The sequence below is a fragment of the Vulpes vulpes genome, chromosome 13 (assembly GCF_048418805.1).
Source record: "Vulpes vulpes isolate BD-2025 chromosome 13, VulVul3, whole genome shotgun sequence".
Classification (NCBI taxonomy): Eukaryota; Metazoa; Chordata; class Mammalia; order Carnivora; family Canidae; genus Vulpes; species Vulpes vulpes.
The window spans coordinates 124412661-124440610 of NC_132792.1; the positions used below are offsets into that span (position 1 = coordinate 124412661).

General features: G+C 41.6%; 1 protein-coding gene across 1 annotated transcript in view; it reads right to left on the reverse strand.

The window, feature by feature from the left end:
• Positions 1 to 289: 289 nt before the first annotated feature.
• Positions 290 to 27950, reverse strand: part of EFCAB2 (EF-hand calcium binding domain 2) — a 119183-nt gene continuing 91522 nt past the window's right edge. Inside the window, exons 3-7 of the mRNA XM_072732823.1 lie at positions 19505 to 19577; positions 5192 to 5271; positions 4536 to 4578; positions 4363 to 4429; positions 290 to 636 (exon numbers count right to left, since the gene is read on the reverse strand). Of these exons, the coding sequence (XP_072588924.1) occupies positions 521 to 636; positions 4363 to 4429; positions 4536 to 4578; positions 5192 to 5271; positions 19505 to 19577 (379 nt within the window). The 3' untranslated portion in view covers positions 290 to 520. The remainder of the gene's footprint in view (positions 637 to 4362; positions 4430 to 4535; positions 4579 to 5191; positions 5272 to 19504; positions 19578 to 27950) is intronic.

Genomic DNA, 27950 nt, shown 5'->3' on the forward strand with positions numbered 1-27950 from the left:
GCTTAATGAATTTGAAGGTCATCTATCTGGATTTTATTGTAGAAAATCCACAACAGGGGCACCTGGGTGGCTCAGTGGTTGAGCATCTGCTTTTGGCTCAGGTCATGATCCCAGGGTCCTGAGATTGAGTCTCGCATCAGGCTCCCCACAGGAAGCCTCCTTCTCCCTTTGCTTATGTCTCTGTCTCTCTTTCTGTGTCTCTCATGAATGAATGAATGAATGAATAAATAAATAAATAAATAAATAAATAAATCTTAAAAAAAAAAGAAAATCCACAACAATGCACGGATAATGTTAAAATGTTTTAAAGAATTGGCTTTAAAATAATTAGTCACTTGTCATTCTATAAGTCTAGACATACCAAATAAATTTGTGTTCATCTTTAAAAAAAACAAAATATCTTGAAATAGTTGTCACCAGGTATTAATTAGCATGTGTAGGAATTATAAGATGTAAAATTAACAAAGACAGGCCATCTCTACAGTCATCCTTTCAATGAGAAATTAAGTCTTCAGGGCACCTAGCCGTCATCTACCACCATCATGGCTATGTAGTCCTTGTAACGAATGGAATTCGATTCTGGGTCAATTGCAGCAGACAACATTTCTTCCATTTCTTCCTGAGAAAAAGGCTCACCTGGGAAGGACAAGAAGGCATATTCATCACTGACAATCCTCTGAATTTTTTTTTCTCTTCCCACCAGCCAGCTTCATTGCCTTGGAGCCACCCAGACCCTGATGGGTCGCTGGCTCCCCTCCCTGGGGCCCTACACCAGTCCAGGGATTCCAAGAGCCTGCTGTTGTGCCCCTACCAGATTTTGGACTTATTTAACCTTGTAGATGTCATAGCTCAAGCAACCTATGAAATCAATCACTTCAGCCAACATAGCAGGAGAATACTAAGACACCCTGAATGAAGTTGTTTATTTATTTAAATTAAGGCTATTGGGATTGCCTAAGGATTCACCCGAAGTCCCAGTTTTCTAGGAAGTCTTATCACTACATTCTCAATGATGTGAGGACGGGACTACATGGTCATTATGCAAAATTTCTCGAGAGCAGATAGCAGAGGCTCGAACTGTAACAAGTGTATCTCTGACTATTCCCTAACCAGGTCTGGCCAATGTTGTGATGCCAGCTGAGCCCAGGGACAGATGCCATTCATCAACCATGTCAAAATGGCTCTCTTTGTCTCAGCTTGGCCCAGTGTTGCTGTCAAACAAAACCAAAGGTTGCATAGAAAATCTGTGGCTTTAGCTGGATTCAGATAGCAGCTGAGGATCATCTTGGACATTGTTTTCATCAAGATGAGAAGCAAAATTAGGAAGAACGGAAGAACATTGGAAATGTTACTGGCTACTTAAGAAAGAACTTTGTCCTGATATTAAGCAAAAATTCAGAAGCATCCAAATCATCACTTTCCCCCTAAAGAGTCTTCTCTGAGCAGGTAAGTTACCAAGGCCTGAGATCACTTACCTTCTGAGCTTGTCACCTGCAACTACAAACAATGCTTTCTAGGTTGGAATTCAGCCCATACTACAGAAATTATTCAAGTGGGGATCATGATGATGATGACAGATTACCAAACAAGGAACATGTGTTGAGTTCTTGAAACCATACTTACATCCTAAGAAAAGAAAAAATGCCTACAGAGCCTACAGAGACAGATTCTGAATCTTTCTTATACCTGATTAAAGGCTAAATCCACTACCAATGAACTCTGATGGGCACCATGGAAGTCCTTAAAAAAATACTAGTAACAGCCACTTATTGAGAGCTACTGTGTGCCAGACACTGACCTATGTGCTTCAGATACATTAACTAAGTTAACCTCCCAGGCATCTCATTAGAGGTAAGAACTTCTACCCCACTTACAGAAGAGGACACTAGGGCTGCCTGGGAGGCTCAGTGAGTTAAGCATCCGACTCCTGATTTCGGCTAAGATCATGATCTCAGGGTCATGGGATCAAGTCCTGAGTTGGGCTCCATGCCCAGTAGGGACTCACCTTGAGATTCTCTCCTTTCTCTCCCTCTGCCCCTCCCCCTGCTTGTGCTCTCTCTCTTGTTCTCTCAAATAAATAAATAAATAAATCTTAAAAGAAGAGGAAGAAGAAGAAGAAAGAGGAGGAGGAGGAGGAGAGGACTCCAACAGTCAGACAGGAGGCTGCCCGTCTCAGCCAGTGGATGGCAAAGCTGGGATCTGGACACCATAGCCCAGCTCAAGGTCCCGGAACTCAAGAACCAACTCGACTTCTCAAAACAAGGCCTGGCTCACAGTAAAATCCAGAAGGCAGTCATACCACTTCCTTGGGCAAGGAAGGAGATACGCAGTACTTGATTAAGGATGGAAGGAGAACTGCTTAATGATAAAGAGCACAATCTTGGGAGGCTGACTGCCTGGGTTCAAATGCTCAGCTGTTTCCTTAGCTTTAAGGTCTGGGACAAGTCACTTAACCTCTCTATGCCTTAGTTTTCTTGTCTAAAATGAAGTGACAATAATAAGTGTCTACAGAATATGGTCATTATAAGAATTATTATTTAAATAGCATTTAGAATGTTGCCTAGCACATAGGTGGCAATATGTGTTTATTTAAAAAGAAACATTTTTTTGAGGGCCACCTGAATTGCCTAGTCAGTTAAGCGTCTGCCTTCAGCTCAGGTCATAATCTCCGGGTCGTGGGATCAAGCCCTGCATCAGGCTTCCTGCTCAGTGGGGAGTCTGCTTCTCCTTCTGCCTCTGCCTGCCACTCTCCCTGCTCATGTGCTCTCTCTCTCTCCTTCTCCCCCACCAAAATAAATAAATAAAATCTTTAAAAAAATTTTTTTGAGAACTTCCCTGCTGCTAAATACTGTCTGACATCAACACATGCCTGGACATCTTGTAGGAATTTGATTCAATGTAACCACATTGGCATGTTTGTCATGTGACATCCTGGGCATTCAGAATGCATATTCCCAATCTGACCAATATTCTGTGGATATTGTGAAAAGTCATGTTGTATCCACTGCAGTCCATTTCTGATCTCTCTATGGTGGCAGCAGCGTTACCACAATACGTTCGTCCAGGTCAAACCTCTGCTACCTCTGCCTCAGCTCCCACCTCTGTACCCTGTACTCTGTGACTCACAAAGAGCCATGGATCCTGTCCCACTGTACCTATCTCTTCTTTCCATTCCCACTGCCAGCACTGGACTGACCCCACTAGGATAGCTGCACAAAGCCCCAGTAGCCTCCTGACTTCCCTCACTGTAACATTTTTGGATCTCTCTCCATTGGCCCCTTCACACATTCTTCATTCATCTGCTCGTTCATTCATTCAACACACATTTGTTCAGACTTACTCTGCAGGGGCTGTAATGTGCAAGACTTTACTCCTGCTCTCAGCAACTCACCATACAAAGTATATTATCTTGATAATCCACTGTCTTATACTGCGAATTGTCTTATGTTACTTTTATTTCCCCCAGAATAATATCCTGGAGAAATGGAGAAGATTTAGTACCTCTCACCGCACTAGGAGAAAGCCCATTAGGTCACTGACATTCAGGCAAAACAAACTTACACATCAGCCTAAGCAGAGAGAGTTCCTCAAGGAAACATGTTGGCATAGAGAGGTATGCCAATATTATGGATAAGTGTGTGTGTGTGTGTGTGTGTGTGTGTGTGTGTGTGTAGGTCAAGGTCAAAGCAAATGTAGAGTTCCACCAGCATAAGAAGCTGTGTTTGGATGAATTCCATTCAATGGAGACTGTGTTATCTGTAACTTCATCAACTGAAACACTCTTTAAAAAGGAATTTTTATATAATCCAATTCAAATCTTCAATCTAGTAACCAGCATTGATTTATAGTGATTGACAGTTCATGTTTTCCAAGTGGCATAGCTTTTATTCTGAAGAATACTCTAAGTGAAAGGAGGGATTTCAATTTGCAGAAGTATCTTTATATGTTACAAGATCCTAGAAGGCAACAATCAATCTCCCCATAACCTCCCCTTTGCCCACTTATGCCCCCAAAACTGAAACCACCCCAAAACCAAAATAATAGGAATAGTAAATAACTCTTTTAACCAGAATGATTGACTTAAAAGCATCCCCTAGGGGCATCTGGGTGGCTCAGTGGTTGGGCATCTGCCTTTGGCTCAGGGGGTAATCCTGGGATCCTGGGATCTAGTCCCACAACGGGCTCCCCACAGGGAGCCTACTTCTCCCTCTGCCTAAATCTCTGCCTCTCTCTGTGTCTCTCATGAATCATTTTAAAAACTTTTTAAAACAAGCATCCCCTAGAATTTTTCCATAATATTTGTCAAATTATTAATCACTTAAATAAGTCACAATTATAAAATAAGTAATAAATCACTGGTACCTTCTTCAGTCATATACTTGATCAATTCTTCCTTAGTTAGAAATCCACGTTTGGATGGATCTAACACCTAGTAGAAAAGAAAAGATAGATATTATATTTTTTTACTTGGTGAATAAATTCTACAGCATGAATTTTTCATATATAAACATATATAAAATCTGGAGCTTACACACCTCAAATGCTCGAAGAAGGATATCTTCTGGAATTGGTCTGTACCTAATTTATGCAGTAAAAGGAGCAAATGCCACAGTATTTAGCTCAGTCTCGACACAAAAATGATCACATAAAATGAAATAAAAGCAGCTAATATACAAGGATAATAATACTTCCCTCACTGTAACATTTTTGGATTTCCAGATCTGAAAGTTGAGAGCACTCCACACCCAAAGAAGATGCTTATTTCAACATCACTGGCATACGTGATAATATCTATTAGCCTTTTTCATCACTATGAAAATCAACTTATTTGGAAACAAAACTTCTACAATAAACCAACTGTGGTAAGCTAAGACTACACATTCCTTAGAAAAATAATCAGGGCAAATTCTCATTGATAACTCAAAATAGAAGATAATAAATATGTTGTTGATTTATGCTTTCTGTGGCCTTTTTGCTCTGTGATTACATTTTGCTTATTGGCTTAATGCAAATGTGGCTGGTATTCCTAAGCACATGTCAACTGGCAGTTCCGGGGTCTAGTGAAGAGTCAGAGGGAAGTTATCCCAGGATAAATACTGGTTGGGTATAATACACAAAATGAGAAAGCCAAGTGTTTTGAAATTAATATAATCTTAGTCATTACTTCACCGTAACAGGTGCATGTTCTCACCTTTTTTCTAGTAGTACTTTGGTCATCACTGGAAGAAATTTTTCAAATCGAATGTATCCAGTGGGTTCTTCCTCCTCTACCTAGATATTCAATGAAAAATTGCCATGCATTACCTCAACAAGTGTACCAAGCCACTCCTTTTTCACTATGCCAAGCGCTAGAGATTTGATACTGAGCATTCTCGGGCACAGTCTCTGCTCGTAGAGTTTCTATCTGGTAGTGGAAACAAGAGTGTTAACTATAAGCACAGTGAAGTGAAGGAGCATGGGTCTATTGGAACTCCAGGTAGAGGAAACTGAGTGCCCCGTGGAGGCCAGGAGGCCGGGAGGCATAGGGAGCACGGAAGGGGATGTTCCCAGATGAGGCTGGAGGGAGAGACAGGAGCCAGACCTTGCAGGGTCTTAAATGAGCTGTGGAAGTGACTTTGGTTGTTATGCTGAGACCAACAGGAGACCCCTGAAAGTCTGGTAGATGTGCATATGAAAGATCACACTGGTTGTGGGTGAGGCGGCTTCTGTGGTGGGCTCAGCAGGTCATAGAGCTCGGAGTAGAGTGGTGGCCATGAGGGAGAAGTGGATGGTTTCAAGAAATATTTAAGAAGTAAAAGCAATAAGACCCAGTGGCACCTGGGCTCAGTCAGTTAAGTGTCTGACTCTTGGCTTTGGCTCTGGTCATGATCTCAGGGTCATGAAATCCAGTTCCGTGTTGGGTTCTGTGCTCAGCAGGGATTCTGTTAGAAATTTCCCCTCTCTCTCTGCCCTTGACCTGGTCACATGCGTGCATGTGTTCTCTCTCTCTCTCTCTCTCTCTCTCTCTCTCAATAAATAAATAAATCTTAAAAAAAAAAAAAAAGTAATAGGACCTGGTGCTGGTGCTGCATCTATTATGGGCAAGAATAAGAAATGAGAGAGGAGTCAAGGATTCTGACTTGCACAAATGGGATGGGGTGATGATCTTCTCTGGGATAAGGAACACTGGATAAGGGACCAGGTTAGAGGACCAATCATATCTCAAGGACCAAGCACACATCAAATTACTTTAATAATTATTAAATGCCTACAACGTTAATGGAACTTTGTTATATCACCATTAGATAAGAGAATACTACATCTGAGAAAGAGAATTTTTGGTACCTAGCACTATTAGATGAGAATGAGAGATTCCCGCCCACAGGTTCAACTTTGATCGTGTGGCTGAACAAAACGCTATTGATCTGAACTTTCATGTCAGGCTATTTACAAGGAGCTGTAAATTTTCCTCTCCCTTTCAAAAGTCCTATTAAAAGGCTCATATATCCCAATTCAACAGAGGACCTTTCAACAGATTTATTGAGTAAAAAATAAGAAATCTGTAAGTTGTCGCTAACTGGAACATACTGTCGTCCAAATGACTATTTTTCAGTGGTTATTCTAGATGCTTTCACGTAGTATGAGGGGAGCCCTCAGGCTCCACTATAAACAGAAAAAGTCATCCACAATGACAGTGATACTCCAGAATCTCTGAGCCCATCAATACATGAACAATTGTTTCAGCTGCCTCTAGGTACAAGGCAAGGTTGTGCAAATTAATGTTCATCTGGCTCTGCTGTGCTTGAGTAGCACTCTGTAACTACCTACCGCAAGAGCCTCTTAAAAATAAAATGTCAATCTCATGAGACTACCTGTGGAGGGGTAATTTTTAAATTAAAATCGTGAGTTTCTCTGCTGATTACTCCAAAAATGTGCTCCAGAAGCTAGAGCAATGGTTTGTTTCCCTCTTCCTGCCATCCCCAACAAATCACTGTGGAGCAAACAATCTCAACCTTGAGAGATCAAGACCCCTCTGTATTTTATGAGCATCCTCATCAATCTACAAATGGCTTGTGGTTTTTCCAAAGGGAGTTCAACTCTCTAGCACTCTCTCCATCACATGAAAATTCGTAACACCTAGTATGTGCCCTGTAATGCTTCCTTGGCTCCCACAGGACTTACACGAGCCCCCAGTGCTCTGAAAGTTAGGGTGAAAACTGCAATCATTCTGGCCCCATGTATCTGTGAAGAGCCCAAACTGCACAAAAACAGTAAGTTAAAGATCTCTAGCTAATCAGGATACCAGAGGAGGTACACCTTTTCTTTGACTTTTTTAAAGTCAAAGATGGATAATGAATAAACAGAGGACTTGTGGTTACAAAATAAGAAGAAAAATAAGGAAATCCATCTTCATCTTGAGCAGACTGTGAAAATATTTCTATGACCCAACACTGTCCTCTAGAGGCCATATCTAGTCCTTTCTTCTGTACAAAAGGATGTATACACGATGGTATAAAAACAATACAATTACATGATCATTCTTACTCCATTGTGTTAATAAACTGTTTAATATATACCAGAAACTACTTTATATTATAAAAGGTTTTGTAGTATTAAATAACCTTTTGGGGCATTTGGGTGGCTCAGTCAGTTAAATGTCTGCCTTAGACTCAGGTCATGATCTCGGGGTCCTGGGATCCATCCCTACTAAGCAGGGAGTCTGCTTCTCCCTCTCCCTTTGCCCCTCCCCTCCCCTTGTGCTCTTTCCAAGAAATAAATATTTTTTTAAAAAATAAGCTTTTTATTTTAGAATAGTTTTAGAGAAAAGTTGCAAAGATACTGCAGAGTTCCCACATACTGCCCACCCAAGTTTCCCTGTTAACTCTTCGATCACTATGGTACAAATATAGTTGGTTCGTTGTCACAATTAATGAGTTGATATTAGTATATTAGTAGTTACTAAACTCCATGCTCTATTTGGATTCCACATGTTTTTCCTAAAGTCATTTTTAAAATATGGTAATTCCCCTCTCATAACAAAGAAATAAGATTCTATGTATCTGGAAACAAGAGTGGGGAGAGGGGAAGATAAGATGCAGTTCTATTATTTCTAGTGCAGGACAAGCTAGTTAACTTCATGAGGCTATAGTAAGACAGGACAAAAACACTACTTTCTAGAAATGTTATGCAATAATTGCTCAATGGTTTTTTTAGAGCCACATATTAAAATGCCTTTATGATTTAATAGAAATATATCAAGTATGAACTATAATCGTGTGTGTGTGTGTGCAAGGGGAGATATATACATAAATAGAGGGAGAGAGGGGCACCTGGGTGGCTCAGTGGTTGAGTGTCTGCCTTCAGCTCAGGGCATGATCCTGGGGCCCTGGGATCGAGTCCTACATCAGGCTCCTCACAGGGAGCCTGCTTCTCCCTCTGCCTATGTCTCTGCCTCTCTCTGTGTGTCTCTCATGAATAAATAAATAAAATCTTTTTTAAAAAATCAGGTGATGATATTTATATGGGTTTGTTTCTGGGCTAAAGAGAATCCCTACAGGGATTTCTTTTTTAAAGAAAAAGAGTTTTCTCAAGAAAAAAAAAGAAAAAGAAAGAAAGAAAAAGTTTTCTCTGCTTTGTTAATCTCCATGATTATGATTATGATGATTTCCATCAATAGCATACACACACATCTGGTTCTATATCATGCATTGACATTTCCTCCTAAAAGAATCAATCTCTGATGCTGAAATCTCAAACACAACCTCCCTGACCCACCAAATGGATCTAACTTGTTCATGCAGAAGTTTGGTCCTCCCTTCTATCTGTAAATGCCACACGACATGTGCTGAGAACATACTCCATTGCTAGGCAAACCTAATACCATGTGCCCGGCCCCAATCCACCGCTTACAGGACAGGACACTGCCTTCCCCCTCCACGCCTCTTTGGACAGGGAGAGAGTAACGGCCAGCCACCAAACACATCCCTCCTCTTCCAAAGACAAAAACAAAACAAATAGATCTTGTTACCGCAAATAGGAACGAGGCAGAGTAAGTTATAATCTGGTTTGTTTCTGCCACAAGGAGGCAGAATGTGCTGAAAAGGAGGTAATAACTGTCAAGTAGCCTCGGCAGCATTTATGAACGCAGAAGGAAGAAACCACTTTGCAGGAAGATCCCCCAGCTCTGCCTTCAAGTAACACTTACAGCGAATTCATTGAACGGTATGCAGGCAGATGTTCGCCTGGCACACGAAGGCCCAGATCTGCCTGGCCACTTATCTCCCAAGAACTAGGGCAGAGCACGCAGCCTGAAGAGAATACCCTGCTTCATTGCCACACAAAGGGTGCAAGTCCTGGAAGCTACCACTGCACCTGTAGACATCCCAGTCTCTCTGCCCCCTCTTTCCAACATGAAGAAAGCTCAGTAAATATGTATGGTGTAGGATTTTTTAAAAAATATCAGCATTTATCTAAGTCTCAAAGCATAAGTCAAACACTGGGTTTCCACTCCACTTTGGCAAAAGTTCATATTCTTAATCTGTTTTGCTTCTGTAGGAAGTCAGGCACAGGGAGGTGAAGTGCCCACCTTGTCTATAATTGGGTCAGGTGTTTTGATGGGACCATGGCCCAGAGTTCTTTACCCCCATTTGATAGTGAAATGATTAGGCCATCCCTTTTCTCATTAAAGCATTATTTATTTTAATGCCAAACTCACTGAGTAGGTGCAATAAAACACAGTGAAAATTCATTTCTCCCCAGTGATACAACACTCGGTCAATAAATTGAACTATTTCATGCCTCACAAACGCAAGATAATATCGGTAGTTAAGATGGTTTAAAAAGCATCTACATTTTGACTAGTTCCAGGTCACCAAATAAGATATGCATACCATTTTTAACTATTTGTAATAAAAAAATAAAACAAAAACCATGAGATATTTCAAGTTAGACTCTAACACACATTCAAATTTTTACATAAATCATGTCTCAAAATGAAAACAGTAAAATTTAGATATTTCTCTACCTTGGATGGAATAAAATAACAAAAATATATTGGCATTTGTCAAAAAAATTATCTTTCCAAATGAAAAATCTATTTTGGAGAGAGAGAGAGAGAGAGAGAGAGAGAGAGCAAGCACAGGATCAAGGAGAGGGAAAGGGAGAGGGAGAGCATCTCAAGTGGGTCCCACACTCAGTACAGAGCCCAATGTGGGGCTCAATCCCAGGACCCTGAGATCAAGACCTGAGCCTAAATCAAGGGTTGAACACTTAACCTGAGCCACCCAGGCACCCCCAAATGAAAAATTTAAAAGAAATCTACTTTAGAATATATTTACTTCAAACATTCCAAAGGCTACTATAAAAAAAAAAATTAGGATATGTGATTCCTTCAGGTTTTAAGTCCCTTATTAATATAAGTATCAAAAAAGTTTGAATCATCTCCCAGCGGACCATTAGAGATGCTAAGAATCAACAGGTGGCTAAACCAGATAATTGCTAAGGTCCCTTCCAACTAGGACTTCCTACAACTTGAAGCTATAGGGGAACTGGTGGCTGTCAAGCCATTAATTTCCCTATTTTATTCCGTTGCGTGTTGAGGGAAGAAGTCTAGGGATTCCAGCTCAACTAACTAAACTCTAAGATCACAGTCATGTTAAAAACATCCACAGGGAAATGATATGCAAGGAAGTACACTAAAATATTATGATCATATTAAGGTGTTGGATCACTGGAAAAGATTTTTCTCTATTTCTTTAAAAATTTCTATATGTATTACTTTATTACAATAAAAATTTGAAATAAAAACTTGTATTAGTCTCATTATGACTGTTTATATGAAACTGTGAAATGCATTTATTTATAAATATTATGTATTTATGTAAGAGAGGGGAAAACCACTTTTACAGATTTCCCTGGGTTTTGTTTCCTGCTGTTGATCACTGCTTTAGCTCCATTTACTGTTTCTCTTCTAACTACAGATGTGTGATACTCTCAGGGTATTCCTTGTACAACACACGATCCCCTCAGCTCTCCCCCGCCCCTCGCCATTTATCTATTTCCATTCCAAAGTCATGGCTGGTAGCCATTACTAGATAATCTCCAAAGTACTTCTTGGTCTACAATTCTTTTTATTTATTAATTTATTTAAGATTTTATTTATTTGAAAGAGAGAGAGAGAGAGCGGGAGGAGGAGCAGAAGTAGAGGGACAAGCAGAAGAATCCCCACTGAGCACAGAGCCCAATGCCGAGCTCGATCCCAGGACCCTGAGATCATGACCTGAGCTGAAATCAAGAGTCTGCCGCCTAACGGGCTGAGCCATCCACCCACCCCAATCAGTCTACAATTCTTTAACTCCAACATCTAACATTAGCACAAATGAGAACAGATCTATTCCCTTCTCCCACTTTATCCAATGCCAGCGTACTTAGGAAAAATAACAGATGACAGTATTTCACATCACCAGCTACTTCAAAATCAGAACATAATTGCCCCCACCCTTTCTCAATCTCTGAGAAGCTTGGTACAGTTGGGTTCTGAAGGCTGTGACATCTCAGGGCTCATCTGGAATCAGGATGATGCGATTAAGGTTCAGATTGATGAACACTATCACTTTACAAATATGTGGATTATGCAGATTTTACTCTACTAACTAGAAAGCCATTTCTGAAGTTTCAAACACAAAAATTTCTGAGGATACTTAATCAATTAAAAATAATGAGAAACTGTGATTTGGGACCTTTGGGGCTTGTGGTATGTCTGGTGTGTATGATATTTTTCATCCAAGACAAAATATGCAGGAAATGACTCAGTAAAACCAGTACATTGTTTTCACTGGTTACTAGGGAATATTGAACACGTTGACATCATACAGGCTACAGGCTTCTCACCACTATTAATGTGACATTAAATCACTGACCACAGAAAAAGCAACAACATTCATTTGTGAGTTTCTTCATTTTGCTAAATAGGACTGAACACAATCTCAAATATTTAAATGCCTAGGTATTCAAATTTTTGATGTTCACAATTTTAAAGTGTTTTAAACTATCTTGAGACATATTAGGATGAGGTTTCTTCAGTTTTCTTTGGTCTCTGCATGCCTGGTACCTGGCACGTGGTATATGCTTGGTAATTATTTGACAAATGAACAATTACCAGCTCACAATAGTTTTGTTTTTTTTTTTTTTTTTTTTTACGATAGGCACACAGTGAGAGAGAGAGAGAGGCAGAGACATAGGCAGAGGGAGAAGCAGGCTCCCTGCACCGGGAGCCTGACGTGGGATTCGATCCCGGGTCTCCAGGATCGCGCCCCGGGGCCAAAGGCAGGCGCTAAACCGCTGCGCCACCCAGGGATCCCTCACAATAGTTTTTAATTACTTTTATGTACTGTAAACTTGGAATTTTGGAGCACACGAATCAGACTTATCGTAAAACTCTTCTTTCAAGTATATCTGAAGTGCTTTGCAAGCCTGAATTTCCCACTATTCTGATACTAGGTCTTGCAAGCACAAGAAGAAAGTGTTAAGAAACATAATTATAACCACAGGAAACGGTAGAGCAGGTTTTTGAACCAGATTATGGCAGGCTTCATTCTCAGTGCTAAGGATGCAACGATGTACAAAGCATAAACTCTGTGCCTTCAAGAAGTTTTTGATAGAAGTGAGACACAGACACATAAGTTGGTAACTTTGGATTATGTTGAACACTACTGACAAAACTATCTATTAGAATAGATGTGTAGTGGCACTTCATCCTCCCCAATAAATACAGATGTTCATCATATTTCTAATATTAGTTAAATAGATGTTTGTATACTCTGGATACAATGTCAAATAAATTATTTGCAAATATGTCTCCCCCAATCTGTGATTTATATTTGTTTGGTTTGTATATTTATATTTGTTGGTTTTTAACTGTGCATTTAAATGGGCAACATTTTTTAATACTGATGAAGGTAATCAATTGTTTGTTGTGTTTTTTTTTTTTTTTTAATGGTTCATGCTTTTTGTGTCTTATCTAAGAAATGTTTGGCTAACCCAACATCACATGGTTTTCTCTCTGTCTTCTTCTAGAAGTTTATAGCTTTAGCTCATCTATTCAGGTCTATGATCCACTTCAAGTTAACCTTTGTGTGTGGAGTAAAAGAATGCTGAAGTTTGTTTTCTTTCTATTCAGATATCCATTTGCTCCCACACTATTTATTGAAATGATAATCCTTACCTTCATTAAATTACTTTGACACCTTTGTCAGAGATCTAAGTATGATTCTATGTCTGGATCCCCCAGTTTGTTCCATTGGTTTGTATGCTTCTCAGTACACAAATATCACACTGTGATGATTACTGTAGTTTCACTGTAAATCTTGCAATCAGGTAGTAAAATTCCACCTTTGCCCTTCTTTTTCAAAATTATTTTGATTATTCTAGTTCCTTTGCTTTTCCATCCAAATTTTGGCTCATAAATTTCTTCAAAAAAGCTCGCTATGATTTTGATCGCAAACATATTGAATCTATGAATCAAAGAACTGACATCCTAACAATGTTGTTTTGCAACCCACCAAAATGTATATCTATCCATTTAAGTCTTAATTTCTCTTTATAGTGTTTGCGTTTAAGTCTTGCCTTTATTTTGTTAAATTTATTCATTATTACATTTTCATGCTTTTTAAAATGGAGTTGTTTATTTGATTTCATTTTTCTTATTGTTAATTTCTAATTATAGAAATACAATTAATTTTTCATGCTGACCATGTAGGCTGTGATCTGGCTAAATTCTCATATCAGTTCTAGAGCCTTTTTGGCAAATCTCTTAAGATTTCCTAGATGAAAAATCATGTTGTCCGAAATAGAAATAGTTTCACTTTTTCTTTTCCAAACTGTATCTTTTATTATTTTTTCTTATCTTGTTGCACTAGCTAGGACCTCAAGTAAATGATGGAGAAGAGTGATGAACACAGGCATCTGCACCTTGTTCATGATTTTATGTAGAAAACACTGAGGGATCCCTGGGTGGCTCAGCGGTTTAGCACTGGCCTTCGGCCCAGGGCTTGATCCTGGAGACCTGGGATCGAATCCTGCATCGGGCTCCCTGCATGGAGCCTGCTTCTCCCTCTGCCTGTGTCCCTGCCTCTCTCTCTCTCTCTCTCTCTCTCTCTCCCTGTCTCTCATGAATAAATAAATAAAATCTTAAAAAAAAAAAAAAAGAAAAGAAAACACTGAGTATAATTTTAGCCTTGAATTTTCATAGCTACCCCCTGGCCAGCTTGACAAGTTTCCTTTTATTCTTCATTTGCTGAGTATTTTTTTCTCTTTGATGGGTACTGAATTTTTTCAAATGCTTTTTTTCCTTATTTACTGAAATGATCATATGGTCTGTCTACTTTGTTCTTTGACGTAATACATTACATTGATTGATGTTAAGCTAAGATTCCTGAGATAAACTCCACTTGTTCATGATGTGTTATCCTTTTAACATATTATTGAAATTGATTTGGTAAAATCTTATTAAGGACTTTTTACATCTTTGTTAATAAGATCTATTCTTTTTTGTAATAGGATTGTCAGGCTTGAACATCAGAGTAATGCTAGCCTGGAAGGTGTTACCTCCTGTAATGTTTTCAAAAAGAGTTTTGTGTAGAATGGGTACTAGTTCTTCCAGAAATGTCTGAGAGAATGCACTAGCAAAGCCATCTGAACTTCTAATTTTCTTTATGGGAAAGTTTTTAATTATAAATTTAGTTTTTATAATTGATATGGGGCTATTCTAATTCTCTAGGTTTTTTTTGGGTCAGTTTTGGTAATTTGTGTGTCTTGGGGAATTTGTCCGTTTTATCTAAGTTGCCAGGTTTATTAGCATAAAGTTGTTCCTTTCTTATCCTTTTAAAATGTCTGAAGGATAATGATAAACCCTTTAATTTTGATGTAGGTAATTTGTCTTGATCACCTTAGTTAGAAGTTTATCAATTTTATTTGAAAAGACTAGTATTTTGCTATCAGTGATTTTCTCTGTCCATTTTCTATTTCACTGATTTCTGCTGTTCATAATTGTCTTTCTTTCATTTATATTGAGTTTATGTTGCTCTTCTTTTTCCAGTTTGTTACAATGAGAATTTTGATAATTAATTTTAGGCCTTTTTTTCTTTTCTGGTATAATCATTTAAAGTTATAAGCTGGTCTCTAAGCACTGCTTACCTGTATCCCACAAGCTTGATATGTTGTATTTTCTTTTATTATCAAGTTGTTTATCTTTATTAATATGAATCCTTTTTTATTCCACATTATAAAATGCATTTATATTTATTTAAGTGCATTTTATTTTGATATGTTGTATTTTCATTAACGTTCACAAAATACTCTAATTCCTCTTGTCATTTCTTCTTTGATTTGTGAATTATTGGAAAGTATGTTGCTTAATTTCAAATTTTTTTCTTAATTTCAAATATTTGAATATTTCCTAGTTATCTTATTCTCTATTGGTCTCTGACTTATTTCATATTTATTTATTTTTTTTAGAGAGAGCGAGCAGGAGCAGTAGGGAGAGACAGAGGGAGGGAGAGAGAGAGCATCTTAAGCAGGCTCCACGCTGAGCACAGATCCTGATGTGGGGCTCGATCTCACAACCCTGAGATCAGGACCTGAGCCAAATCAAGTAAGTCACTTAACTGACTGAGTCACCCAGGTGCCTCTTCATTCCATGTTTTTTTAAAGATTTTTATTTATTTATTTATTTGTTTGTTTGTTTGTTTGTTTATTTATTCATGAGAGACACAGAGAGAGAGAGAAAGCAGAGACACAGGCAGGACAAGCAGGCTCCATGCAGGGAGCTCGACGTGGGACTCGATCCCAGGTCTCCAGGATCATGCCCTGGGCTGAAGGTGGCACTAAACCGCTGGGCCACCCAGGCTGCCCTCTCTTCATTTCATTTTTAAAATCAGAGAAAATATCCTATATGATTTCAATTTTTAAAGATTTACTGAGACTTGTTTTATGGCCCAGCACTTAATCTATCCTATTGAGCATTCCATACACTTGGAAAAAACATGTATTTTGCATTTGTGGGTGTAGTGTCCTATAAATATCAATTAGGCTGGGGTGATTAATGGTTGATCATCTACATGTTTGCTGATATTTTATGTAGTTACTCTATCAATTATTTAGAGAGGGTTTTTAAAAGCTCCTTCTATGATTGTGGAATTGTCTGTCTATCCCTCTCTCTGTCCATTTTTCCCTCATGGATATTGCAGCTCTGTTATTAGCTACATGGACATTTATGATTTTTATACCTTCCTGATGAATGACCTTTTAAAAAAAATCACTGTATAATGTCATAATCTTACCAACATAGGTCTTATTTTGCAAATGTCTTTTAGTTCTCCTTTCTAATTACTTTAAATTCTCCACAATTCCACTTAGTTTGAACTTCAAAGGCTGTAAACCTCTACATGCCCTTCCCACTGGTACTGAGATAGTGTCACATCCTCCTAGTTCCCACATGGAAGATCCTGGAAGGTTCTAACTTCATAGTAAAGGAAGAATTGTTTGGTAACCTGTATGCCAATAAAATTTGGGTATTAAGCCTTCTCGCTGTTGCTGAGTTTTGTGATATTCCAAATGGGCTGAGATTACTTGGGGCCAGTTGGTAACTGAAGAATATGAAATAGAGGGATCAATGCCAAATGATTTTTAAATGATCTGTTTTAAGAGAAACATCACACTTTATACTGCTCTTTAGGAAACGAGGGGCTGAGAGTATGTACTTAGACTATAATTTAAGTAAATGCCAACTAGAGAACTGCACATAGGTTTTGATGTTTTACAGAAGTTTAGAGCATCATCACATTATTCATTTTAAAGCAAAAGAAGTAGAAATAGTTTTCATTTCTGAAACTATTACAGAGCACTTAGCAATAAGGGATTCACTCCTAGAGCTTTACTATTTGGAGCTCTGGTTTTCTAAATGTATTTGATACCAACAAATATCTACGTGCTTTTTCTCTTCTCACTTATTTGGGAAACCTCAAAAAAGGATAGTCACACCCAAAACTTCTGAAGTATATCACTATAATTTAATTTGAATAAATTGTGCACAAAGACAGAAAAGCGCATATAGGGCTTAGACAACAGTCATCCGTCCTGGTCCAGCTGTTCTAATCATTTGTAACTTTCAAAGGTTGTGTCAATATATCTAAGAAAGGGGCAATGACAAAATAAAATGCAGGGCTCTGAGCATCTACTGTGATTAATTGCCCAGACCCATGGGGTAACTTCAGTAGACAGGTACCTACAGAACAAGCAACCCCATATATGCACAGAGTGCCCATCAAGCAACACCTGATTCCTCATAGTTACCAGATTTAATCCTCATAAAGACACTATGCTATTTGCATTCCTTTTGTGGATGTGGAACCGACATTGAAAGACAAAGCCGTAAGTGGTAGCTATGGGATTTGAACATAGACCTCCTGACACAAGATGTGGTGTTTATTCTACTTTGCCAGAGAAGCTTACAGATCAAGAGTTGGCAAACTTTTTCTGCAAAGGACCAGACAGTAGATATTTTAAGCTTTGCAAACCATATGGTCTCTGTCACAAGGATTCAGCTCCACTCTTGTAGTGAGAAAACAGCCAAAGACAATATGTAAATAAATGAATTGAGCTTTGTTCCAATAAAACTTTATTTGTAAAAATAGGTGGTGGGCTGGATTTGGCCCAGGGATTGTGGTTTGCTGATTCAAACCTACAAAAGGAATTAGGCTCTAAAGGCTCTGCTTTTCTATCTTTCCAGGGGCATTTTTCTTACTACTCCATTTACTCTACTGAATTATATGCAATAATTATGAGTTCACTATAAATTCATCTTCCATTTCTTATCTGTTCCACAGCGCCAACTTTCCTCTTTCCCTAGCACAAATTCGAGCTTTGTCGATAAACACTGTCAAGCAGCGATCAACACCTTTTTTTTAAGAATGTGAGGACCAACTCAGGAAAAAAAAAAGATTTTTTTTCCCTCTGAGTAAAAATAGTTTTATTGGGTCCCAAAATGGAAAAAAAAAAAACAATGTAAAGATTTTGAGCTTTACTGAATATTTTTAAATGCTAATGAAAAATCGGTACTGCTTTTTTAGTTGCCACAATGCTAATAGCAGGCAACAGAGTCGTCTTTCCAATCTTCCACTCCTTAACTGTATAGAGTGCTTTAGGATTCAAAACTTGTCTTCTAATACATGATTGCATTTAGCTTTGAAGTAGGTATCATCACAGAGAAATGAACACAGAGGTCAAGTGACTCACCGAGTCAGTGCTGGGCTAGGCCCATAAATCAACAAAATCCCACTTCCTTGCCTGCCTCCCCTCATCTCTTGCTTGATTCTGGCCTCCACCAAAACCCACATGGAGAAGCAGCTCTGAACAGATTCTTCTCCTGGTGGTGGCCCAGGTAGCTTCGCTCCCTTCAGGACTCTGCTTTGTTAAACTGAAAGCTACATTTGAGGTTAGTTAGACCAGACACTTTTCTGGGAAACCAAACAGGGCAGGAAGCTCTCTGATCTTGGGCCATTCATTACTGCTTTACAAGATGATTCCCTCCAGAGACTCATCAACGCTATTACAAATAACCATTTTTAAAATTCTTAGACTGTTCAGTCAGTGTCAAGTTGGTTCTTATTATTTTGTTATGTTTACTACTTATTCTGAAAGTTAGGGTTTTTTTCTCCCCCCAAAATATAAATTTCTTATAGTCCCCCTCCATTTCTATCTCCTCTGATCTGAAATTCTTCACCACAATTCCTTTCATCTGCCATGGTCTTTCCAAACATAGTTGGTCCCAAGTATCTGCTGGCCTTTCTTCAACTAATTTTATTTTTTTTAAGACTTTATTTATTTAGGGGCACCTGGGTGGCTCAGTTAAGGGTCTGCCTTCTGCTTGGGTCATGATCTCAGGGTCCTGGGATAGAGTCCTGCATCAAGCTCCCTAATCAGTGGGGAGTTTATTTCTCCCTCTCCCTGCCCCTGATCATGCTTGATCTCTCTCTCTCTCTCTGGTTCACTCTCTCTCTCAAATGAATATAAGCTTTAAAAAAAAGATTTTATTTGTTTTATTTATGAGTGGGGAAGGAGCAGAGGGAGAGGGAGAAGCAGACTCCCCGCTGAGTGGGGTGCCTTATGCGGGGCTCGATCTCCGATCCATGACCCTTGGATCATGACCTGAGCTGAAATCAAGAGTCTGACACTCAACCAACTGAGCCACCCAGGTGCCCCTCTTCAACTAATTTTAGAATATAAATAATATCTAAGGTGGGCTCCTTACTTGAGCCATTGAGTTACTTGGTCAAAGCCATTTCTTCCAGATCTGATATTGTTTCAGAACTGCTGGCTGGCCAATCCACACAGTTGCCCAAATGTCTTCATCAAGTGCACCCATTATTAGTTTAGGACATTAGTTTAGGACATGCTTAGCTGCAGGTAAGGGTGTTCAAGTACAAGAAATGGGCATAGCAGGGAGCCCAGCCCATGCAGCCTTGCTTACCTCTACGATCAGGTCATGCAGCTCTCCTTCGCTTGGGCAGCACCCTAGAGACCTGATAATTGTTCCGATCTCTCTGCAGGAAAAAATAGTCAATAGTTTCAGAATATAAACTTTGAAAAGCAAGCGCCGTGTTTCTCTAAACCACTTCAAGGGTGGACGTAGCACAGCAAATGAAGTCAATCAGTACTGCCTCATGGAGGAGAGAAGATATTTCCTGGGAAAGAAAAAGGCAGACAAGTGAACCAAAGGAAGAAGAAACAGTGTTTGCACTGATTTACAAACTCAAGCCCTGCCTGAGCCAAAATCCAGAAGTTCTAGAAAATGAAAAGGAGGGGAGAGGAAGAAAAAGAAATGCTGGCCACTTACTAGCTGATTTTGAGTTCGTTAACTGTTTTGCACCTCACTGTCTGGGGCAGAACAATAATGTCTCCCCCAGAGGTTTGTGCAGAAGTTCACATTAGTGCAGAGTACTTAGTAGCAGGGCTCTGGTGTTGGATTGCCCTGCACTGTGCTAGGCAGGGCAGGCCAGTCTCTGGGTGCACAAGCCTAGCTGGGAGGTAACGCAAAACCTCTTCCTTCAAATAATTACAATGGGGCTGGGAACACCCTCAGCATAAAATAATATGAATATCATAATATAAAAGCACAGCTCTTGGCAGAGTAGCCACTCCATAAATATTAGTGACTCCCCTATCCTCCCATAATATCGTAATTCAATTTAGCAAATAACCTAAGAAAAGTATGAATTATAGTCCGTATTCTCTAGATGCTAAGACAGAGGATTTGTAGTAGATTATTAAATATCTCCACCAAGGAGCACCTGGGTGGCTTAGTAGTGGAGCACCTGCCTTCGGCTCAGGTCATGATCCCGGGGTCCTGGGATGGAGTCCCACATCAGGCCCCCCACAAGGAGCCTGCTTCTCCTTCTGCCTATGTCTCCACCTCTGTGTGTGTGTCTCATGAATAAATAAAATATTTTAAAAATATATTTCCTTTTTTTTGTTTGTTTGTTTTTTAAATATATTTCCACTTGAAATTATTACAGTTGTAGTATTTGAGTGTGATCTTAATTTCACAAATACTTAACTAGAATATTTCATTTCTTAACCATTCTGGATGGTATCAGTGGTATGATATTTACTCCCTATTTTACTGAGAAAACATGTTAAACAAGAATGTCTAGGTTCATCACTTAAAGAGGTTGCAGAATGAGTAGTGAGAGGAAAACTGAAAATCAGTAACTGGGAGACGGGATTAATTTTCACTTATTGGTTTTCCTTCAGACTAAACGAGGGCCAGCTAAACATGTAAGGTCTTCTTATTTCATACTCACCCAAGCAGCTCAGTCTCAACACTCATGCATTGATTCTCATGCCCACATCCCTCATGAAGGTAGGACCTGAAGGTGATGCTGTGACTATAGACACTGAAGCATTCTATAAGCCTAGACTTTCAAGAAGTCCCCTAAAGGTGTCCCATGAATCTGGCTAACACCACTGTGGCAAATATATCATTGTAGCATCGGAATCCTGCTGTATGCATTGGAACTGATAGGGGAGCCTGGGTGGCTCAGGCGGTAAAGCATCTGCCTTCTGCTTAGGTCATGATCCTGAGGTCCTGAGATCGAGCCTGCGACAGGCTTCCTGCTCATCAGGGAGTCTGCTCCTTCCCTTGCTCATCCTTTCTCTCTCTCTCTCTCTCTCTCAAATAAACAAATAAAATTAAACAAGAAAAAAGAACCGATAGTTAATGAGGCAAGGACAAAAAAACATATGATTTGCTAAGTATTCATAGATTTAGCCCCTCCATAACCTTCCAGGCCTCTCTATGTGCATCAGAGAACCAGAGTCCAGAATCAGAGGGACCCAAGGAAAGGCTAGTTACCCTGCACGATGTTGGGGGGACGGGACGGGGGACCTGGAAGTCCCCACAAGCCCTCGTCTAGGACAGTGGTCCCTGCCTCCATCTGACTACTGAGCACTGGGCATGTGAGCAGCCCAAGTGAAAACAGGCTGTAAGTGTAAAATACACATGGATTTCAAAAACCGAGTCTAGGGGGAAAAAAAAAGTAAAATATTTCTGATAATTTTTAAACTGATACATGTTGAAAAGACAATATTTGAGACACACTGGGTTGCATAAAACATAGTGTTTTTTTATTTTATTTTATTTTATTTTATTTTATTTTATTTTATTTTATTTTATTTTTTTATTTATTTATGATAGTCACACAGAAAGAATGAGAGAGGCAGAGACACAGGCAGAGGGAGAAGCAGGCTCCACGCACCGGGAGCCCGACGTGGGATTCGATCCCAGGTCTCCAGGATCACGCCCTGGGCCAAAGGCAGGTGCTAAACCACTGCGCCACCCAGGGATCCCCAAAACATAGTGTTAAAATTAATTTTACCAGTTTGTCTTTCACCTTTTTTAAAAAAAATATGGTTACTAGAACATTTTAAATTATAAATCCGATACCCTCTGTTTCTGGAAATAGCTAGGAAGAGCTGCCATCATGAGTCAGCCTTTGAGAAGAGACGTACGTGGAGGGAAAAGCAGAATTACCTTGTGCTGGGTCAGCAAGGTAATCAATACCCCCTGTGCCTGAGAAACTTGAGAGCAGATTGAAATGAGCCCTTTGTCGCTGCCAATACCCAGGACATGGGAAGGGCTAAGGTGCTTGCTGGTGGGTGGGGTACAATCCACCCCAAAATGTGACACATGACAGAGGGAGCAGGAGGAAGGTCCAGGCTGCAGACAGCTCGGGGAGCGAGGCTGGGCTGCACAAGAGCTCCTCTGGGGAAACTGTGCTGGTGGGAAGAGACCAGCCAGGGGTCTAGCAAGAACTTTCCAGAGACCTGCCCCAACCCAGCTGTCCAAGGAAGAGGGTCTGCGCGAGCCCCCAGGGCCTCCCACCACCAGTGGGCTGCTCTGGGTCAGAGGGAGGCAGGTGCTTCCTTTCAGTCTAGAAAATTCTCTCTCCCCTGGCTCCCCTTAGAAAGACCCCTGCCCCTTCTCACCTCTCCTGAATGAATCCAGTTAGACTGGCTCACTCTTGCTCTGTCTGGGGAGACCACAGAAAACAAAGCTTGTTCCATTTGTCCGGCACCAAGCTGCTGCTTTCTCTCTAGTCCTAAAACATGAAGGCCTCACTCACGTAAGAGGAAAAGGCAAAAGGCTTCTTTGGCTGACAAGTCCACAATAACCCAGGAATGCCCTCTGTGCCCCTGCAAACCGGCCCACGAGCTGTGTTTTGCAGTGAATTCATCTACACATGACTGCTCGATATGTTCCAGCCAACCATTCAAAACGTCCATCTGCCAGGATGCCTGGCTGGCTCCAGTGGTTGAGCGGCTGCCTGTGGCTCAGGACGTGATCCTGGGGTCCTGGGATGGAGTCCATTGGGCTCCCTGCATGGAGCCTGCTTCTCCCTTTGCCTGTGTCTCTGCCTCTCTCTGTGTGTGTCTCTCATGCATAAATAAATAGAATCCTTAAAACAAAACAAAACAAAAGCAAACAAAACTGCCATCTACCGCACCCTAACCCTCCCCCTCCATCCTGCCCGCTCCATTCATCTATCACCTCTTGCCTCAAGCTCCAAACCTCGGATGCACCTCATTTCAGCAGAAGACCCCACATACCTGTCACCCACGTCCCCAAACAGACGCAGACTGAGTGAGCACCACGGCTCACCGTCCTACCACCTGCCACGTTGGCTGGGGCTGCACAGCTACACACCACAGCCCGGGCAGATGAAGGCAAAACGTCATTGCTCACAGCTCTGGAGGCCGCGGGGCCCAGGGCCACAGCACCGTCAGGTTCAGTGTCTGGTAAGAACTGTCTTCCTGGGAGGATCCCTGGGTGGCTCAGAGGTTTAGCTCCTGCCTTTGGCCCAGGGCGCGATCCTGGAGTCCCGGGATCGAGTCCCCCATCAGGCTCCCTGCATGGAGCCTGTTTCTCCCTCCTCCTGTGTCTCTGCCTCTCTCTCTCTCTCTCTATGTCTATTGTGAATAAATAAATAAAATCTTAAAAAAAAAAATGTCTTCCTGGCTTGCAATGGCCACCTGGCTCCGTGTCCTGACACAGCAGACTTCGAGCCCACTCTGGGTCCCCCTCTTCTTTTAAGGGCTCTAGTCATCGTGGGGGCCCCACTCTCCTGACTTCATCTAAACCTGACCACTTCCCAAAGGCGTACCTTCAAACGTCATCACATGGGGGTTCGGGCTATCTATGAATTTGGGAGGGACTCACGCATTCGGAGGGGGCCCCCTACCATTACAGGCCCTGCCCTGCCCGCTTACCTCTTTAGAAGTACATACATCCCCCCCCCCTTCCCTCTCAGCCTCCAAGGAATAAAAAACTAACTCCTCTGAGTTTTTCTTAGTTCCAGTCTTGCCTCTTTCTTCCTCCTAATTATATGCATCACTTGGCACTCATCTGGGTAAGCATCCTCTCAAGTCCCTGGCTCTTGTGTCTTGTTCAGGACACACTTGCCCCCCACTCAGCATCTTCATCCTCTACCAGTTGCTTCTTATTTTGCCCCCAAAATATTCAGATATTTTCCTCCCTTATCTTGAAGACTTTTTTTTTTTAAGATTTTATTTATTTACTCATGAAAGACACAGAGAGAGAGAGGCAGAGACACAGGCAGAGGGAGAAGCAGGCTCCATGCAGGGAACCCTATGTAGGACTCGATCCCAGGATCCTGGGATCATGACCTGAGCCAAAGGTGATGCTCAACCACTGAGTCACCCAGGCGTCCCTTGAAGACATTTCTGATAGGTGCCTGACCACCTCCAAGCCCACTCCCTCTGTTCCCACAGCCCCTGTTCCAAATCCTTCATCTTGTCGCCATGAGTCCCTTGCCCACCATCCACTCCAGGCCCAGCCCCTCTGCAGACCCGCTGTGCCTAGCTCCCCGCCACCCACTCCTCTGTCTGTCCTGCCTCTGACAGCCTCTCCTCTCCTCTTTTGCTCCCACGGCCCCTCAACTGCACTCTGCCCAGACCCCTGGTTGCAAAATGACTTCGCTGTTAAAACTGTCCCTTGAGCTGAAGAGAAGCAGCAGCAGCCCACAGAGAGAAGGCCACTGGTGATCTCAGCAACAGCACATTCAGGGACGGAGGAAGAGCAAGCCCGTGTGAGCGGTGACGGCAGGGGGACTTGGGTGGCAGGGGGGACAAGGTGGCAGCTCCGGAGAGGCACCTGCAGCTCCTGGCCAGGACTTTCACAGCTCAAACTCGGGCCCCAGAGATGCCTTTACTCCTCGCACCGCTCCATGGCAGGGAGGGGGAGCCCCCACTCTCTCCATTTCATAGATAAGGAGACAACCCCAAGATGTTCAAGAACTTGCTCAGTGCATCCCAGCAGTGTCCCCCCACTCCCACAAGGAGCAGGGCACCGGGGCTGCGGGTCCAACCCCCTCCAAGGAGCAGGACATGAGACAGTGGACTAACTTGCCTTCTGGTTGGGAAGGGACATCTCCTCTGGCACTTGGAGAAGGGGTAGCCGCACAGCCCACTCACACCCCTCCACCACCTACAGGCTGCACACAGCCACACGCGGTTTAGCTCTGCTCTCAAGTGCTTCAATATTATTTTCTTTTTTTTTTTTTTAAGATTTTATTTTCTTTATTCATGAGAGACACACAGGGAGAGGCAGAGACACAGGCAGAGGGAGAAGCAGGTTCCCCATGGGGAGCCCGATGCAGGACTCAATCTCAGGACCCCGGGATCACAGCCTGATCATGCCACCCAGGCGTCCCATGTGCTTCAATATTCTTATCCACCTGCTCTTGACAACAGCCCTACAAAGACAGCACCTACTCTACAGAGGAGGAAAACAAACCCAGAAGGGTGAGGTAACTTCCCCAGGATCCTAGAAGTGGTGGCTATGGGATCCCTACACACAGGTGGGAACCCACACTCTTCAACCCTGCACACTGCTGCCTCCTATCAACCTGGCCGGGGATTTCATGAGACTCACAGGAGAACTTGACCATAACGAGGCACTTCCAGAGAAGCTTGGAGGCTCCACCCTATGGGATCCTCGAAGACAGACCCAGGTCTGAAAACTGATGACCTGAGGAACAGACATGCTGGCAGATAAGGTTTTGTTCAGCACAGTGTTGGTCTCTATTTAGGTGGGGCGCGCACACACACACACACACACACACACACACACGTCACAGGCCTGGTCCCTGTGGGAATCTGGGCTTATCACTCCTGGAAAGCAGCCATCATGTACTGGAGGAATTTATCTGCAAGAAGCAGGGGGATGAACCAAATGACCTCCTCAAGTTCTCCCCAGCTACTCTTATTCTAAGATTATATTTAAACACACACACGCACATACCTGTGGCTTATGTAAGTGAATATTCTAGTTCTTAGAAAATATACACTGGAGTATTTCAGGGGAAAAGGTTATAACACCCACAGCTTATTCTCAAATAGTCCAGAAAAATTAAAATAATAATGAAAATGTGCAACTGTGTGTGCAGTGTTAAATATGTGTGTGTATATTATAAAAGAGAGGGAGAACATAGGCAAAAGTGAAATGTTAACATTTTGCATCTGTGCACCTGTGTGATGTCAAGTGTTCCATGTGCCACTTCTACTATTTGTGTATAAGTGCGATTTTTTTAAATAAAAAGTTTTCATTAAAAACAAAACAAAAGGGGCACCTGGGTGGCTCAGTAATTGAGCATCTGCCTTTGGCTCAGGTCATGATCCCAGGGTCCTAGGACTGAGTACCGCATCGGGCTCGGGCTCCCCACGGGGAACTTGGTTCTCCCTCTGCCTGTTTCTCTGTCTCTCTGTGTGTGTCTCTCATGAATCAATAAATAAAATGTTAAAAAAAAAAAAAAACCAAGAAGTGGGCACCGGGCTGGCTTAGTTGGAGGAGCACACGACTCTTGATCTTGAGGTCATGAGTTTGAGCCCCATGTTGGGTAGAGAGATACCAAAAAGTAAATAAACTTGAAAAACAAACAACATAAGCACATTTGAAATGAAAACCAAAGCAGTAAGAAGTCAACAGAAATCCTGCCTCACAGAATCTATTTAAAACAGTTATCTTTTTTTGTATTACACTTTACCTATCGTTTTGGCTTAAGAACAGGTAAAAGTATCTGGGGCAGATGGAGCCCTGTTCATCCTTGACCCCACAGTGAAGAAGGCAGCAGGGTGAACTGCTCCGGGCGGGTACAGGATGAGAGGAGGGTGGCGAAGGAAATTATAGGAGAAGCAAAGAGGCCTCTGAGCTCCTCTTGTTTGCACATGTTCTGAAACACAAGGCCAGAGGCACAGAAGACAGAGGATCCTAGGAGCTCCTCTGGCATTAGGATTCTGGTGCCAAGAACACAGGAATGCAGGCAGAGGGGTCGGGTGGACTCCAGAACCCCAGATGGTGCTGGGATGGGGCTGGGGTCCCAGCCATAAAGAAGGAAACCACGTAGCTAACCTGCCAGCCTCAGAAGTAATAAGGCTCCTAAACACGACCTAAGAAAAACAGGGAGGAAGAGAGGGCAAGACAGAACAGAGGTCGGAAAAACGTGAGGCCATGAGTTTCTGAGAAGGGGACAGAGGTCTAGAAAGGAGAAGAACGGCAAAGGGAAAAGTTAAAAACAAAAAAACCATGCTAGGAATTAAAGCTGTAGCTTTCAGAGACAAGGTATAGAAATTCCAAAACTTCCCAATGAACATAAAAGAAATTCAGAAATAAGAAATAACCAAGATGTTAGACAACTGGAACATTAAAATGAAACTATGAAATAAAGTGACACAAGTACACACCACATTGGGGCTGATTCACCTACTTCACTTCTACTAAATAGGATTCTGAATCAAGTGAAATGATTGAAAATTATTTTAAAGTAACTTTTAAGGGACGCCTGGGGGCCCCAGACAATTGGCTTCTGACTCTGGATTTTGGCTCAGGTCATGATCTCAGGGTTGTGGGATGAAGCCCCATGTTGGACTCCACGCCCACTGCGGTGTCTGCTTGGGACCCTCTCCCTATAATCCTTCCTCTGCTCATGCTTGCTCTCTCTCAAATACAATCTTTAAAAAAAATAATAAAGTAACTTTTACAACAATTGTAACATTATTAAATCATTAAGGCATTTACAATTCTTAATGCAACCTTTTAAAGCAACCAGTTAGAAACTTTACTGAAGTCAGTGTAGTGAAACAAAACATTGTTCTTGAATTTTAATAATTCATCCCAAAGTCTTCTTGTCAGGCTTTTGGAAGCAAGGGCAGAGAAAAGGCACAAAGTCACTTGTGTACAATGGTGGGTGTGCTGTTACCAGCTGGCCCCTTGGGAGGGAAAAGCCCTGATGAGCAGTATTTGCTTTTCCACCTCGTCCACACAGCCACCAGGGGCTCGCAAAGAATGAAGCTGCCAAAGTAAGTCACTGGTGGAAGAGGTGGAAAGAAATGCCCGCCCC